The 14,715-nt window shown below is 49.7% G+C and overlaps 1 protein-coding gene across 1 annotated transcript in view; it reads right to left on the reverse strand.

Moving 5' to 3' along the window:
* The window catches only part of LOC122369235 (serine/arginine repetitive matrix protein 2-like), an 86,321-nt gene that overhangs the window by 904 nt on the left and 70,702 nt on the right, over positions 1-14,715 (reverse strand). The window contains exons 6-10 of the mRNA XM_043343807.1: positions 5,150-6,282; positions 4,809-4,917; positions 3,161-3,970; positions 2,469-2,636; positions 602-725 (exon numbers count right to left, since the gene is read on the reverse strand). Of these exons, the coding sequence (XP_043199742.1) occupies positions 628-725; positions 2,469-2,636; positions 3,161-3,970; positions 4,809-4,917; positions 5,150-6,282 (2,318 nt within the window). The 3' untranslated portion in view covers positions 602-627. The remainder of the gene's footprint in view (positions 1-601; positions 726-2,468; positions 2,637-3,160; positions 3,971-4,808; positions 4,918-5,149; positions 6,283-14,715) is intronic.

Raw genomic sequence — 14,715 nt, forward strand, 5'->3', positions numbered from 1 at the left:
AAAGTGATGACCGTGGCTCAGCGCCGGGTCCCCGATGGGGCCTGCTGTTGGACCATGCTGGTGGATGCTAATTGATACGCGGGGCAATCACATTTTCGAACACTGCGACGGACCAGGATAACGATGGCTGGACCTTTGTCACACGCTGACGCCTTGATTTAGGTAACATGTATACCGGCCTCGTGAGCTGCAAGTAAAGCAAATACAAGGAAGTAGTGCTATGCAAATGTTATCAGTTATAACTACATTGCCTTTCTGTTACAAAGCACACTGGTGTGGCAAGTGCATTGCTGAAACAGTTCGCGTTTCCATGTGCGTGATTCGTATGGGTTCTAACGTTTGTCGCTAATACAGTTAAAAGGCAATTAACAAGGCGACAAAATCGCTTCAACCCAGATAGTGCGACTGTCCCTGGCCTGGTGGATTAATTAACACTACGCCGCCTCCTAGCTCACAGATCCCCATGCGGACACATACGCCGTGATATATTTCGGGTCGATAAGGAGGTTTATATTGTTCGCTGATGACAGGATAAAAGCAAAAGATCGATTTCTGTGACGCTATGCACCTTGAACAACCTATTTACTAACTAGTTGCTCACCTTACAAGGAGCCGTTGGTGGCGTCCCTACACCTTAACCGACTTCTCCACGTGCTGAGCTCGGTGGGTCCGCACCTTTTGGCCGTGAACAAAATGTCTGTCTTTCGTTGGCTTAAGTCCGGCCCCTGAAGAGCAGACAGACACAAAATATTGGTAATCGTTAAACAATGATTTAGCGGGAAAGCCGACTGTTGAAGATATACGAGCTGGTTATCTGGTTAACCCGCGCCCGGCTGGGGGTCCTGGATTTCCACGCCCTGCTGGGGGGGGTGTTTGAACACCCCCCCCCCCTTCTAACTCGGCTCCTGGGCCACGTAGCGATACGCGGAAGGCGGCGTTCGAAAGAGCGTCAAAAATAATGACGAAATCACTTCGGTCAATTTTTTGGTCAGGTCAAAGGTCAGGTCACCAGAGGTCATTGAAGGCAAAATTTCGCCGATTTCCAGGTCGAATGTCGACAATTTCCAAGAAGCCAACGCATAACTCGGGAACCAATAGAGCTACAGCGCCGCGGAAAAGCGCATTCGATAGCCCTATTAACGCCCTTTCTGAGTAATTTTCTCAGGTTTGACCTAACTTCAACGGATTTGCCTGCAGGGGGCAAAAACTGCAAAAATAGCCGATTTTTTCGGAAACAGTTTTTCTGCAATAACTTTTGACCCAAGCCTTGTACGAGCTTACTTTTACCGGCATCGTGTTCCTCTCGTCAAGACGCATCGAATGAACTATAACTTGACCTTGAAAGGTCAACTTGAAAATTTGACCTCAGGTCAAGGTCATGACCTGACCGGAAAGGGTCATGTTGCATATCAGTCGATCCGTATCGTCGAGCTGAACACATCTAAGGCGTTTTCATCGCTCTAGCATGCCTCTATCAAAAGTTATTTGCGAAAAACTGTTGGATTCCATTCGTGACCTTAGATGACCTCAGGGCATGAACAGGGGTCGCGGACACCATTTTCATGTTCAGTGTGTCTAAACCACTTGTATTTCAGTGTTTGGGAGTGTTTATAATGTCTTTCGTCCAAAAGAGGCGCATTTCAATTTTCTCCCATTGACTTATAATGGGGAGGTCGCAAAATTGACCTGACCTTAGGTCATCGATATCAAAATTCTGAGATATACATTTTGTACATGCTATTGCTCTTAGTAATCGCTGAAAGTTTCAAAGCGATCGGTCACTCGGTGTAGCTATGACAGACATTGAAACTTTTTATGAGGTGAGGTCACTTCAAGTGACCTGGTGACCTGACCTTGAATGACCTTGGTCTGAAATTTTCACAACATGTGTAGAATTGATGTATGATAAGGTGTACCAAAAACGGCGGCGCTCCGCGCCGCCGTTTTTGAGATATTCGCGAAAAACCACAAGGGGGGGTGTTCAAACACCCCCCCCCCCAGCAGGGCGCGGGTTAACAGCGCGTTTGAGAAACGTGAAGTTTATATACGCCATCAAGTTGGCATAATTTGCTTTAATCGAGAATGCTAAATATAAAAGACTTGAGTGATTGTACTTGACCTTCACTCATAGCACTTTTCATGACCATTTTACTACCTAAAATGAGCGCCTTTTAATCGTCGTATCAATGAACAATTGATGATCAGGCTTCAGCAGTCTGCGTCGCAGACAGCTGAACGAGGTCGTTCAGCTCTCTCGACTCTCACACAAATCAAAATTAATCTGTGGTCCTGAAGAGCCCTTGAAAACACAAATGTTAGCCATATCTTTGATGGATACTCGCTGCTCACAGCTGCTCGATGCTTTTTCTTATCCAAGCGAATCCGAAAAGAATTGCTCGAGCTACGCTATTCCCCTCAAGTTCCTCCCCATCTCGCAGCTGCACGGCTCTCGCCCCGACCACACTCACCCGTGATGACCTCCGTCTTCGTGACGATCCTCTTCACGCCGTCCTTGCCGTCACGGCCACGTCTGGCCCGTTCCGTGACGTTGGTCGTGACGTGAGTACTGGTGCGCTGCTGGCCGGCAGTGCCGCTCGAGGCCAGTGTACGCCGCACCAGCTCCGAAGCGGCCACCCCTGCAGAGGGCAGGGCGGCCCGGCGGTCAAAATGGACAATCGTGTGACCTGGCCCCGCGCACGGTCATAGAGTTTGGCGTGAATGGAAGAGATTCGAGTAGACGGTGGTATGTTACATCGAGAGAAACAAGAAGGGAAGGTAAACAGTGTTGAGCACCTTAGTAGACACACAAATTATTTGTCACAATCAATGGTCAACGTCACGTCGGCGGTGAGCCGTTGATTTATCGAAGTTTAATTCGCTCAATTCAAAAGCGTCCCTAATAAGTAAATAACATTTTATAGCGGTAAAAGCTCAGTAGCTATTTCTTAGTTAGAACCCACAAGAAACGGAGTCTTTAAGCGCTAGATAAAAAAGCAGTTAGGTTTTACGAAACTATGACTAGTTCCCCAGCCCCATCCCGAAGTTAAAAGCGTCAGACGTATATGATTCTAGACTATAGTTGCAAAACAGCCGTAAGGATATCCACCGAAGAGAGCACTGCTCTGCACCGAGTTACCTTACCGGTCGGATCGGCGCTTACCGTTGCGTTTGTCGGTCAACGGGGCGCCACTGATGAGGACTGCCCTGGTCACCACTGCCGGCACCGAGAGAGGCTGGCTCTTCGCCTTCTGACGCACCACCGTGGTGCGAGTGGTGCGCACCTCGGGCCGCCGCTGCTGGGTCGGAGTGCTGCTGCCGCTGCCTGTGCCGGTGGAAGGTGCGCGAGGCCGACCCGACGGGCGGGCTACCTCACCCGGCTGACGGCGCTGTCGTTTAGCCTCCGAGCTGCTGGGACTGGCGGCAGTCACTGCGGTGGGACGAGCTCCCGGGCGACGCGTGTTGGGCGCCGCCGCCCGCTGCCCTCTCGGGGAGGCTTTGGGCGAGGCGGGCACGCCGCCGGAGGTCAGCAGACGCTCCAGGGCCGACTCCACTCGCAGACCGATCGACTCGCCGAGCGAGCGCGGCTGTTCGGCGGGCCGGGAGCGCGGCAGATCCGGCGGCCGGCTGCGCGGCGGGTCCGGGGTGCGGGTGCGGCTGTGTGTCGGTCCCGCCGGCTCGGCACGACCCTCCTGCCGCAGTCGGGTCGGATCCAGCGACCTGGGACGCGAGGTCAGTGACGTGCCCGGCGGCGGGAACGCGCGACGCTCCTGTCGCGGGCGACTCTGCCGCTCCTGACGCTCCTCAGTGCGGCGTGCCAGCTCAGGAGTGCCGTGAGGCGTGCCGCGCCGTCCGGCCCGCTCGGCAGTCCGCTCAGCGGCCGGCCGGCGCGCGGGAGACGGAGAGGTGGGCCGGCGCCGCGATACCGCTGCGCTGCCAGTGCGACCCTGCTCATCGCCCAACGCGGGCTGGTCTGTGGACACGGGAGCGACACTCTGACTCTCTATGAGCAGTGCTGCTAACTGCTGAGGGTCAAAGGAAGCAGTAAAGTTATTTGACACAAGTCTGCCCAGGTACAACACCACATAGACGTTAGGCACCAAGCAACGCTAACATAATGCGCACACATGATGTAGTAAACCATTCCAATCCATCGTATTGACCAGCGCGCAACTATGCGTCCTGAAAGCACGGCAACTTCTTCCAAGCCCAAGCTTAGCAACCGCTATCCACAAACGGCAAAATATCAGTAACGCATGTCAACGCTGACTCTGAGCGCGGCAACTCGAGACAGTCTGGATAGGAGAGTGTCGAGGGCAGGCGCGGATACAAGGGGGGGGGGCCATGGGGGCCATGGCCCCCCCCCTTGGCCGATTTTTTTCAAAAATAAAATAAAAAGTTAAAAAGTTAAAAAGCTGAAAAGGGGGCCTCCTGAAAATAAAGTGGCCGAAATCCGATGAGTTTTTTTTAACCTACCCACTTAGTTATTTCTTAGAAGACTAGCTGAGAAGACTTCTTTGTTAGAAGATTGGTAAAGCTTTTCATAACTTGGAGGTCTCTTATACTCACAGAGATGACCACTTTTACAGGGCCTCCTAACCTGCACAGAGGGCCTCCAAGCCTGCATAGATGTTGAGATGTTGCCTGAACAGCTAGATAAGCTCAATAGACGCAGTTTTTTTTGGGGGGGGGGCCAACAAGTGGGAAGATGGGGCCTCCAACAGGTGGGATTATGGGGGGGGGCCTCCTGGTTTCTAATGGCCCCTCCCTTGGAGATTTTCTGGATCCGCCCCTGGTCGAGGGTCACTCACCAGGAATAGGACTGTAGCTGACACGACGAATGATGATCGGAGCCTTCTGCCCGTCGGATACGCCGTTTGACGTTCCCGTTGAAGACGGCTCACCATGCCCATTCGACAGCTGAAACGGATCAAATCGGGAATCAATCAGCTGGATGAATTATTATGAAATTGGAATATTCGGTTAGCATTCCACGTGCTTGACAAGGTAGTTATGAAATGCATTCACCTCACTGTTCAGTTTAAATTCCGGGTCGCTTTCGGGATAAAATACTTGCAAAACTAAACGTGCAATGGTTATGCAGCTCCACTCTCTATTTTTGCCTTGCGGCGTAGCGTCATCTATGTCTGACCTGCTGTTTCTCCCGCTGGGCGGCGCTGCGGGCAGCGGTGCCCTCTGCTGGGGACGGCGCTCTGTGCCACGAGGTGTGCTCTTCCCGCACCACGCGCGCCCGTCCTGGGACCGACGAGTGGCGCGGTGACTTCTCATGATGCACAGGCACCTCTCGAATGACCACACGATCAGACGTCTCCTGGTGTACCGGAATCTGTCGCGGCGTGGCCTTCTCAGGAACCGGCGGTTGGTGCGAGGACTTCTCATGCTGGACCGGGACCTCTCGTTGAGTCGCCCTCTCGGGAGCAGATGAGTGCTGCGAGGGCTTCTCACGCTCCACGTGGATCTCCCTCACGGCTGGCTGCGTCTCCAGTGAGTGACGCGTCGTCTCTGCACGGTGAGAGTCACTGACGAGGCGCGGCGCTTCAGTCGGCGGCCTCGTCCTCCAATGAAGATCGCTGGTTCGCAGCGGCTCTAGAGGAGTGGCGTGAGGCGGCACAGGCGGCTGTCGGTGGTCCTCTGCGTGGACCTTCGGTGACTGCCTGTGAGTGTCTGCGTGGGGAGGTATTGGAGGCGGCTCCTCGGTCGTAGCCTGCCTCTGAGGCTCGGACGATCGGGAAGGAGGGTGGATCTCTATCTCTTCCTGCAACACCAACACCTTTCTGGAAGCCTTAGGGTGCTCAGAATCTTCCCGGGAGTCTGACAGAGGCGTGGAGGTGACCTGCGCAGACGGACTGTCACGAGAAGTCGCCCAGCTGGCCGTCCGGACGCTCTCCGCTGCCGGGACCTCCCTCTCCGCCCGATGACTCTGCGGGGACCTTCGCACCTCCTCTGAGATCGGCGAACTTCTCCCCGCGTTCAGCCAGGTCGAGGACGGTGGTGAGGTCTCGTGGGAGAGCGGTGAGGTCCCATGGTGGCCGGAGGTCGGTCGGTGCGGCTCCTCAGCGGTCGGAGGGACCTCCCGGGGCTGGTGGCGCCACCTGGGCACCTGCCGGGCGGTCTCCTCCGACCCAGGTGAGACACTGCGCTGGTGGCGCCAGCTGGCGGTGGAAGACGACTCGGCAGGGTCCGGGGAGCGTCGCGCCCGCTGTCGCAGCTCGGCCACTTCACTGAGGATGGCGCTGACGTCCGGCGCCTCCCGGTGTGTCGCAGCTGACGGAGAGGAGAACAGAGAGCGTTAGATGCTGCGGTCACTGCATGGCTGAGTAGGTGTGAGTTGGAGGGGAGGGTGTGGACTCAGGGGAGAAAGCTCAGTCACTAGCCTGATCAGTTATGAAGTTATGCTATTTTACAACGCAGTTCACTTCAGCCCGATGTGATGGGGCGAGCAGCAGCCCCGCTGCTACTCGCTCAACCGGAGCGTGCACGTTTCTTGAGCTAACCGATACAAAGAACCCGGTTTGGGCCGCTGACACTTTCGAGCATGCTTTTTCTTCCGAAAGCGATAGTTTGCGGCCAACAACCGGAATACATGAGCAGAGTAAATATACATCATACACTCAGAGTACCATGCTCAGCTGTGGGAAAATCCGCTCGTAATAAGCAATTACTTGTTCAGGTATCCCCGATCATTGGCGGAAGTAGCGGTATACACACTCACAAGCCAAGTCGATGGACTGTCTTCAGGATGCTCGTTTCTAAACTCTGTCGTGTGCATACTCGGAACCGGCAGATCGAGTGAACAAGTGGGAGAAGGAACGCAAAAAGTCAGCGTGAAAGTTAGCGTCATACAGGTCCCTATGCGTCTGGAAGAAAATAAGTTGGATGGATGAAAAGAGAAAAGGCCCATGCGACCTGTGAGGAGCCTCCAATGACTGAAAGTCCAAAGTGGAGCCCTGGGGTCATCGTTTTCTGAGGGCACACATCGGTCTTTTAGGCCTACCCTCCACGCCGCCTCCGAGGGCTCAAAATGGTCTCTGAGGGCATCACAACGGCTACGGGTAACTGAGCGCCACATCTGCATCAAACATCTGTATCTGTATCTGTTACCAACTGCTGATAACTGAGCGCCACATCCGTATCTGAGTGCTCAACGTTGGCATTCGAGGGACCTTACGCAGGCCCAATGATTACCATTACCGGTCTCTTAGTCATTAACTCATTAGTATATTCATCTGTATCTTCCAAGCCTTAGCCTCAACCTTTTTCTCGTCCTGGACCACAGTTAAATTGTTCCGAGCTAGCGGCAGGTAATCACAGGTTGTTTGAAATGGACAAGCGCTATTCGTTTGAATTGTGCTTTTTCTACTGAAAAAAACATCCGGAGCAGTGCCGCTTGGAGGTGTAACTAAGAAATCATCCCCATCAGGCGTGAACTTAGCTCCAGTGGGAACATAGGGAAACTGATAGAGAAGCTGGGTGGCCCGTCCCACCTCACGGGCGGGCTCAGCCGACTCGGTACAACAGCACGAGGTCGCAGAAGCTCAATGCTCCCTCCTTTTTCATCCCACGATATCCTTAAGTTGCAAATAGATCAAAAGACGGCACGATAAAATGAAAAGAGAACGCAACGATCATCATTTCCATTCAATCAATATAAATTAACAATAAGTATGAACAAACCGATCATGATTAACATTATTTACGGATAAAGGGTGAACCTTGGGTACCTTCTCAGTTCTCACTGATTAGTGTTCCATTAAGTCATGTAATTGAAAGTCTAAAGATTATTGAAAAACCAGCCAAAGAAGAATATTGGGATAAGGGAAGATAAAAATGAAATCAGCGCAAGGAAGAAAGAGTTGTTAAATTGTAGAGAAGTCGTGTTTTGCTGGAGTGCTTGAATGTCTCTTTTTCATGTAAAGCAAACAAACAAACGGCACGGAAGAAAGTAAAACGGATAGTAAGATAGGCCGCGCGCGGATGTCAGCTTCGCCATGATGATGCCAGCTTCGCCATGATAGGGGAGGACGTATTTGGCCACGCCCGGCTATCTCGGAAGTAAGAAAGCCAGAAAGACGCGGAGAGAAGCAACATATCTAGCTCGCTATAAGAGCTTTTAAAACTGCAAAGGTCATCTTTTCGATCAGCTCATCACGGGGTCACTGGAGATCACCAAAAGTAAAATTATCACGAATATTTCCCGTTTTTAACTTTTTTTCAAAGCATCGCATTTCTCGGGAACATGTACAGCAGTCGAGATAAAACACCGCAGAAAAACGCATTCGATGGCTCTTTCAAAGCTCCTTTTTAATAATGTTCTCAGGTTTGTCCTCGGGTCAACGCCCAACGATTTAGCCTCAAGAGGACAAAAAGTCTCAAGCATTGACGTTTTGGTGGAAAACGTTTTGCAGAAAACGTTGATCCCACTGAAACGACTTCAACTGGCTGCGTCTGCTCCCACCAACCGCAGACACAGCGGATGGACGTCATAAAAACAGTGTTTCGTAACAAAGCCGCCTCGGCTGAGCTGCCACCTGAGCTGAGCATTGCTCCCGGACGCTCGCTCGTGGTCTGTGGCTTCTACGCACAATGCAACGCCGTTAAGTGTGAACCACGTTCATACTTGGCAAGCGATAATAACCAGTGGGTATCAGTCGGCAAAATCAGTTGCGCCTGTTTCAAACAATCTCAAGTTATATCAAGCTGTAGCTGGGGCGTTCCACGACAAATCGACAAGTGCCCTGCACCCTCATATTTTATTTTTTGCTTAAAATTGGTGTAATGGGTTGTGATGGGCGGGGAAGCCAGCTGTGGCAAGGATTTTTTCTTCGAACAACGGTTTCCGAGATATAGCCTCGGGCAATTCCTGGAGGTCGCGCCGCAGCCCTATGTTTGGCGGCCTATAACTCAGAAACTATTGGTTTTATACGATAAAAACTTTTTGTGGTTTAACTTACAATCAACCAACAAACATTTTGGCAATCTCGGATTTTCAATTTTTGAAAAATTTTGATCACGTGACCTTTTTACCTTTTTTCAAAGAGTTACCTTGATATTTTCCCCACTGAAAGTTAAAATTTTGTATGATGACGATTCAAGCCTTATCAATTGTCATTCATATGCAATAATAAAAAAGTGGCTATCGCCCTGCGTTGACCTCAGGCCAGGTCATTTTTATGAACTGTCCATTATTACGGGCGGGAGCGACAGCGAGATCTGGAGAACAAAGCAAGATAGCGACAAGCGGTAAGCGGTACAGGGTACACACGGATAAGGTCTGCAATTTTTACTGAGGCCATTTTCAGGTCAGGTCAAAGATGACGTCACAGTGGTAAAAAAGAAGTTAAAATAGTTTTGGCTGTACCTTTTGATCTAATAAAGAAAGATAAGTGGAACAGGCACCATTGTGTTTGCTATGGCCTAGCGCCAGTTCGCTTTGAATTTCGATATCGATTACCTAAGGTCAGGTCAATTTCTTGACCATCCCATTAAAAGTTAATTGGGGAAAAATCGGCTCGCTTACTTTTAAACTAAAACACGTCGGAATCGCCTAATATATCATGAGTGACTTCATATAGGATCAACTTTGCCTACCTTGAGACCCTTTCTTGCTCTTGGGCAACTGTAAGGTCATGTGACGTCATTAAAGTCACCGAAGGTTTTTTGCTAATAACTCCTTACAGGTTTGAGATACAGATGTGCGGATGGACTCATTGTGCTCAGCTCGTCAAGGCGCATCGAATGATATATATGATGACCTAAGGTCAACTTTTGACCTTGACCTTTCGAGGTCAACATACATATGTTTCGATGCGGATCGACGAGAAGATCACGATGGTGCTATTAGTTTGTTCCTAGCTGGGATGCCTTGAAAGTTATTCGATAAAAACTTCACATATATGTAGTGCCGCTATTTTGACTTTGCCCCTGTGACGTCATCTTTGACCTGACCTGAAAATGACCTCAATAAAAATTGTAGACCTTATCCGTATGTACCCTGTACCGTTTACCGCTTGTCGCTATCTTGCTTTGTTCTCCAGATCTCGCTGTCGCTCCCGCTCGTAATAATGGACAGGTCATAAAAATGACCTGACCTGAGGTCAACGCAGGGCGATAACCACTTTTTTATTATCGCATATGAATGACAATTGATAAGGCTTTAATCTTCATCAGACAAAATTTTAACTTTCAGTTGGGACAATATCAAGGTCACTCTTTGAAAAATAGGTCAAAAGGTCACGTGATCAAAGATTTCAAAAATTGAAAATCCGAGATAGCCAAAATGTTTGTTGGTTGGTTGTGAGTTGAACCATATAAAGTTCTGCCATAGAAAACCAATAGTTTCTGAGTTATAAGCCGCCAAATATAGGGTTGCAGCGTGACCTCCAGGAACTGCCCGAGGCTATATCTCGGAAACCGTTGTTCGAAGAAAAAAAATCCTTGCCACAGCTGGCTTTCCCGCCCATTACAGCCCCTTACACCAGATTTCAACGAAGAATAAAATATGTGGGTGCAAAGTTAATTTTTTATTTGTCGATTTGTCGTGGAACGCCCCAGCTATACCTAAGCGAGCTACGTGTAGATAGCTAGGCGGCTATTAATATCAGCATTATTATTTTTGCTTATCCCGCAACTCAGTAGAAAATTGGACCATCGCTGATAGAGCTCTGATTCATTCACGACGGCGCTCAACTTTTTGAAACCTTCGGAGACGTTTTGTGATTCGTGGGAGTAGCCACAGCCAGTTGAAGGAAATATGCATTTATGCTACCTATTTGTCATTATTCCATTGGTGATGGGGATGGCTACCTTGGGAAGCTAAAACATTGTTTGACTGTACAAAGCTTAGAATAGTACCTAAGAAATCAGTCTTATAAGCACAGTACATAAAGCCTAAGCAACAAAACACTCATGAAATACGATATTGTAATAATTTACAATGACAATATACGTCATCGGTAATAAATTAAGGCGTAAGTAGGTATAAGCCGATAAATCACAACATTCATTTTTTTCACAATCAATGCATCGCATAAATGTCATTGACGACTCTCAGGTCAACGCCGTAATTGTTTGTCTTGACTTTCATCTAATCCTCCACGAGTGGAATGGATTTTATGCGTCTTATACAGTCGAATGGTAAACAGTTTTCGTCAATCGGCTTATCCCTTGCCGGCACCGGCCATATTGCATTCTGCTTTCGGCGGAGACACATGGGGAAGGGAGTGACCTTCCTATGCGTGTTGTGCTGTCCCTCATTGAACTATAACTCCGCAAAAAAATGACCTTCACAACTGGTTCCAAACTTTAGGGTCTTATGTCAACTGGTGACCTAAAAGGTCACGTAATTGATGGAAGTATTGGATCTCGATTTTCGGCAACAAATGCAGATAAGAAACGATCAGAGAGTAAAAATATTGACGGAACACGCACGCATGTATTTTGCGTCCAACTACGTCATTTCTTGTTGCTAGGTCAATGTCAATGGCTTACTCATGATTCATGTGGGCCTTGGACGACCTTGACGTATGTATGTAAATTGTAATGCATTCTTTGGTGCTGATCTACCTTCATAGAACGTGGCAACTATTTTGCCTATATAGCCCCTTGCTCTTATTGGCCTTTTTACATGGCATCTAACATAGGTCTTCCGTAGGACCCATAACCCAGTCGTTTGATCCCTGATCAAGCTAGAGCTTTGTGAAAAAAAACGAACGTGTTGCCGTGAGGAGAGGAAGCCGACGATACCCGATTTGAACGTCCTAGGTCATTGGTTCAACTTCACCTCTCATATCAGGACAATGACCCAAGGGTCGGGAAAATTGAAACCTACTCGAACTTGGCAAAGAGAGATTGTAGCGGTTTTTCGGGGTAGTAATCACGAATTAGTTTTGCTCAAAGATTATGTCTTCATACAATTGTAGTAGATCCCATCGGATCAGGTCAGGTCAACCAGTAGGCGTCCTGCCGGCTATCCATAGTAGGTGTCAATCACCACTAGCAGTTCCGCAACATGCTACATAGGTACCGGAACTAGTTCTCAAATGTTCAAATGGGTAGTAGATTCGAAATGAGCTCCAGAAACTACGCTAACTTGAAACATGTAAAACTTGAAAAAGAACCGAAGTCACCTAAAGTCAATGACCTTGACCTAACCTTCAGGTGACCTTGAAACTCACCATAATGCATGAGGCAAACATCATGTCACATGTCGGTACGTTTCCAACAACAAAAAGATTGGAAACTCACGGATATTGTGCGCTGACATACGCCGAAACGTACTAAAAGTTCCATCACGATCGGCTGCTTTTGCGCGAGTTATTTGCGAAAATCTGAGCCTCCACCCCCCCCCCCCCATAAGTTCGAGGGTTAAATCAAATAATTTGGCGTCGGACAGCTGTTTCGGTTAAGTGTCGTCAGGTCATCTCGGAGCCGTTTTGTATTCTCGGTGATAGCCTGCCAATTATAACGCATGAACGATCCCACATTCCAGACGTGAGACGAGTATTCACGTTCCACCTGTTTTCCATTGTTCCATAGCTCGCCGTTCGTTGACCTCCGAGTCCGGAGCTCAAGCCAGCTCAGTGAAGTCACGGCACACTTGTTTACAGCACATCAAAGTCACAGCACGCTCACGAACAACTCAATTAACTCACGGCACACTCACACCCAGCTCACCGAACAGCCCGGGTCCTCAGAGACAGGTATGGGTCCTCAGAGGTTCGCATAAGCCCCAATGATGCCGGTTTTGCTTGCCAGAGACATACACTCATAAGGGCCCTCAGCATGGGGGCCCACAGGAGCCTGCGTAGGCTAAAAAGGCGGTAAGGGACCCCAGAGGCCAGAAGCCAGCGTTGACCCACATGGGGCCGAAGTGAGCACTCAGGCTCAGGTGCCAGTGTGGGACCGTCAAAGAATTATGTAGGATATAGCCGGCATCCACAGAGCCAGCATTGACCTTAGGAACTTGGCGTATTGCTCTTAAAAGCCAAGCTGAGCCAATCATAGGCCGATATGGTTTGTGAAAGATCTATATCAGGGGGCGGGGCCATCGGTATGAGGCCTACGCTCAGAGGCCGGTGTGGCTCTGGACCCTCAGAGGCGAGAATGAGCTCTCAGCGGTTGGTGTGAACTGTGAGGTCTACAATGCTTATGCTATGTCAATTGCCAACAGAGATCAGCGTGGACGCCTCAAAAGCTCGGTTGGGGTCGTCGGAGATCGGCGCACGAACCCGATGCGGAGCACTTAATCCAAGATGGGGGATCCTCACAAGTGATACGCACAAGTCAACCAAGGCCTCGCTTAGTACGCAAGCATATGGGGAACGCGACACCACATCATACGCTCCACTTCCAGGGTCCGTTTTTGCACTTACTAGGCCTTCGGCAAAAGGACGTTTATTTGTACAGAAAAGACTGCAAAGGCCATCGTTTGTTTAGTATCTCAAGCTCGCTCGTAATAAAAGTAATTAAATAATTGTTTAACTAATGTCGATGGTCAGGTCAGGTCACTAGAGGTCTCCGATTGCCTTATACTATGCTCAATTATTCCCAGAGCCATAAAATATGCAACTAAAGACGCCATAGCACCACTTCCAGACACAGGTAGTCTAAGAAGTGCCTAGAAACAAGTGAGGACCCCATTATAGCCCTATCGCAAGGGACAGACAAATTTGACCTCAGGCTCAGGTCAACGGGGACGGGCTCAGGGGCTAAGGATGTCTGACATGAAAATATTGAGCGCATCTAAGCAAAATTGTACCAACTCTACCTGTGCCTGCTGAATATCACCAATGACCCAAAATGCGACAAAAATACATAATTGTATAAGCTTAGCGGAAGACAGTTCGCCCTCTTCCCTATCCCAGTGAAAGCTCCTTAGACAAGTCCCTGTCCATGGCGTCGGCGACCTTCCAAAGTTAAGCCAAATTTTAAAATGTTTCTATTTTCGGACGTGACCCGAGGGTTTCCGCCATAATTTATAGGTTTTATTGGTGAGCTTATCGACGATACCTACATACTGCAGATTTGTCAGCTCAAGTAGAGCTCATGTAGACAATATTTTTGACCGTTTCTGAATATATTTTAAAAGGCACATTCAATCATAAAACCCCTTTGGCTAGAGGTATATTGGGGATGAGTTGATGTCGGGCGACAGTCAGGCAATCCCGTATCAATAGTATCATCCATTTAAGTCTGACCACATCACTCTCCTATGAACCCCACTGCCCTGTCAGGCCTATGTCCCAGTCACCCGTGCCGCTCCCTGTCGCCCGATCGGGTGACCTTGTGACCCAGTTATGGGCGGTCCAGCTACATTCCTGGCTCGCCCCTCTACCGCTGCCTCCGCCCTATCCTACCCTGTGACCTGTCCCTTATACAGCAAAGCCTACTGCACTATCGCTGGACCATCAGGGCTCAAACCCTGCCAGTTCTCGGTCCTGATACAGCCGCGCTGGCTCGGCACTGGGGACGGGGTTCGGTAGGCGGCCGGTCCGCCCACCGCCCAGCGAAGTGACCTTGGTGATAGCGGTGGAGCACAGTCGGACAGGGCAGAGCGGAGCGGTGCCTAATGCGGGCCCAAGCCAGCAGGATAGGAACTACAGCTGACAACGAATAATGACCTGACCTGACAGGGGGAGCCTAAGGACATTCGAGTCCTAAGATACTTCTCATTGCCCATTCTCTCGGACTATAAATCAG

Source organism: Amphibalanus amphitrite, unplaced genomic scaffold (assembly GCF_019059575.1).
Source record: "Amphibalanus amphitrite isolate SeventyFive unplaced genomic scaffold, NRLGWU_Aamphi_draft 001018F_arrow, whole genome shotgun sequence".
In the NCBI taxonomy this organism is placed as follows: Eukaryota; Metazoa; Arthropoda; class Thecostraca; order Balanomorpha; family Balanidae; genus Amphibalanus; species Amphibalanus amphitrite.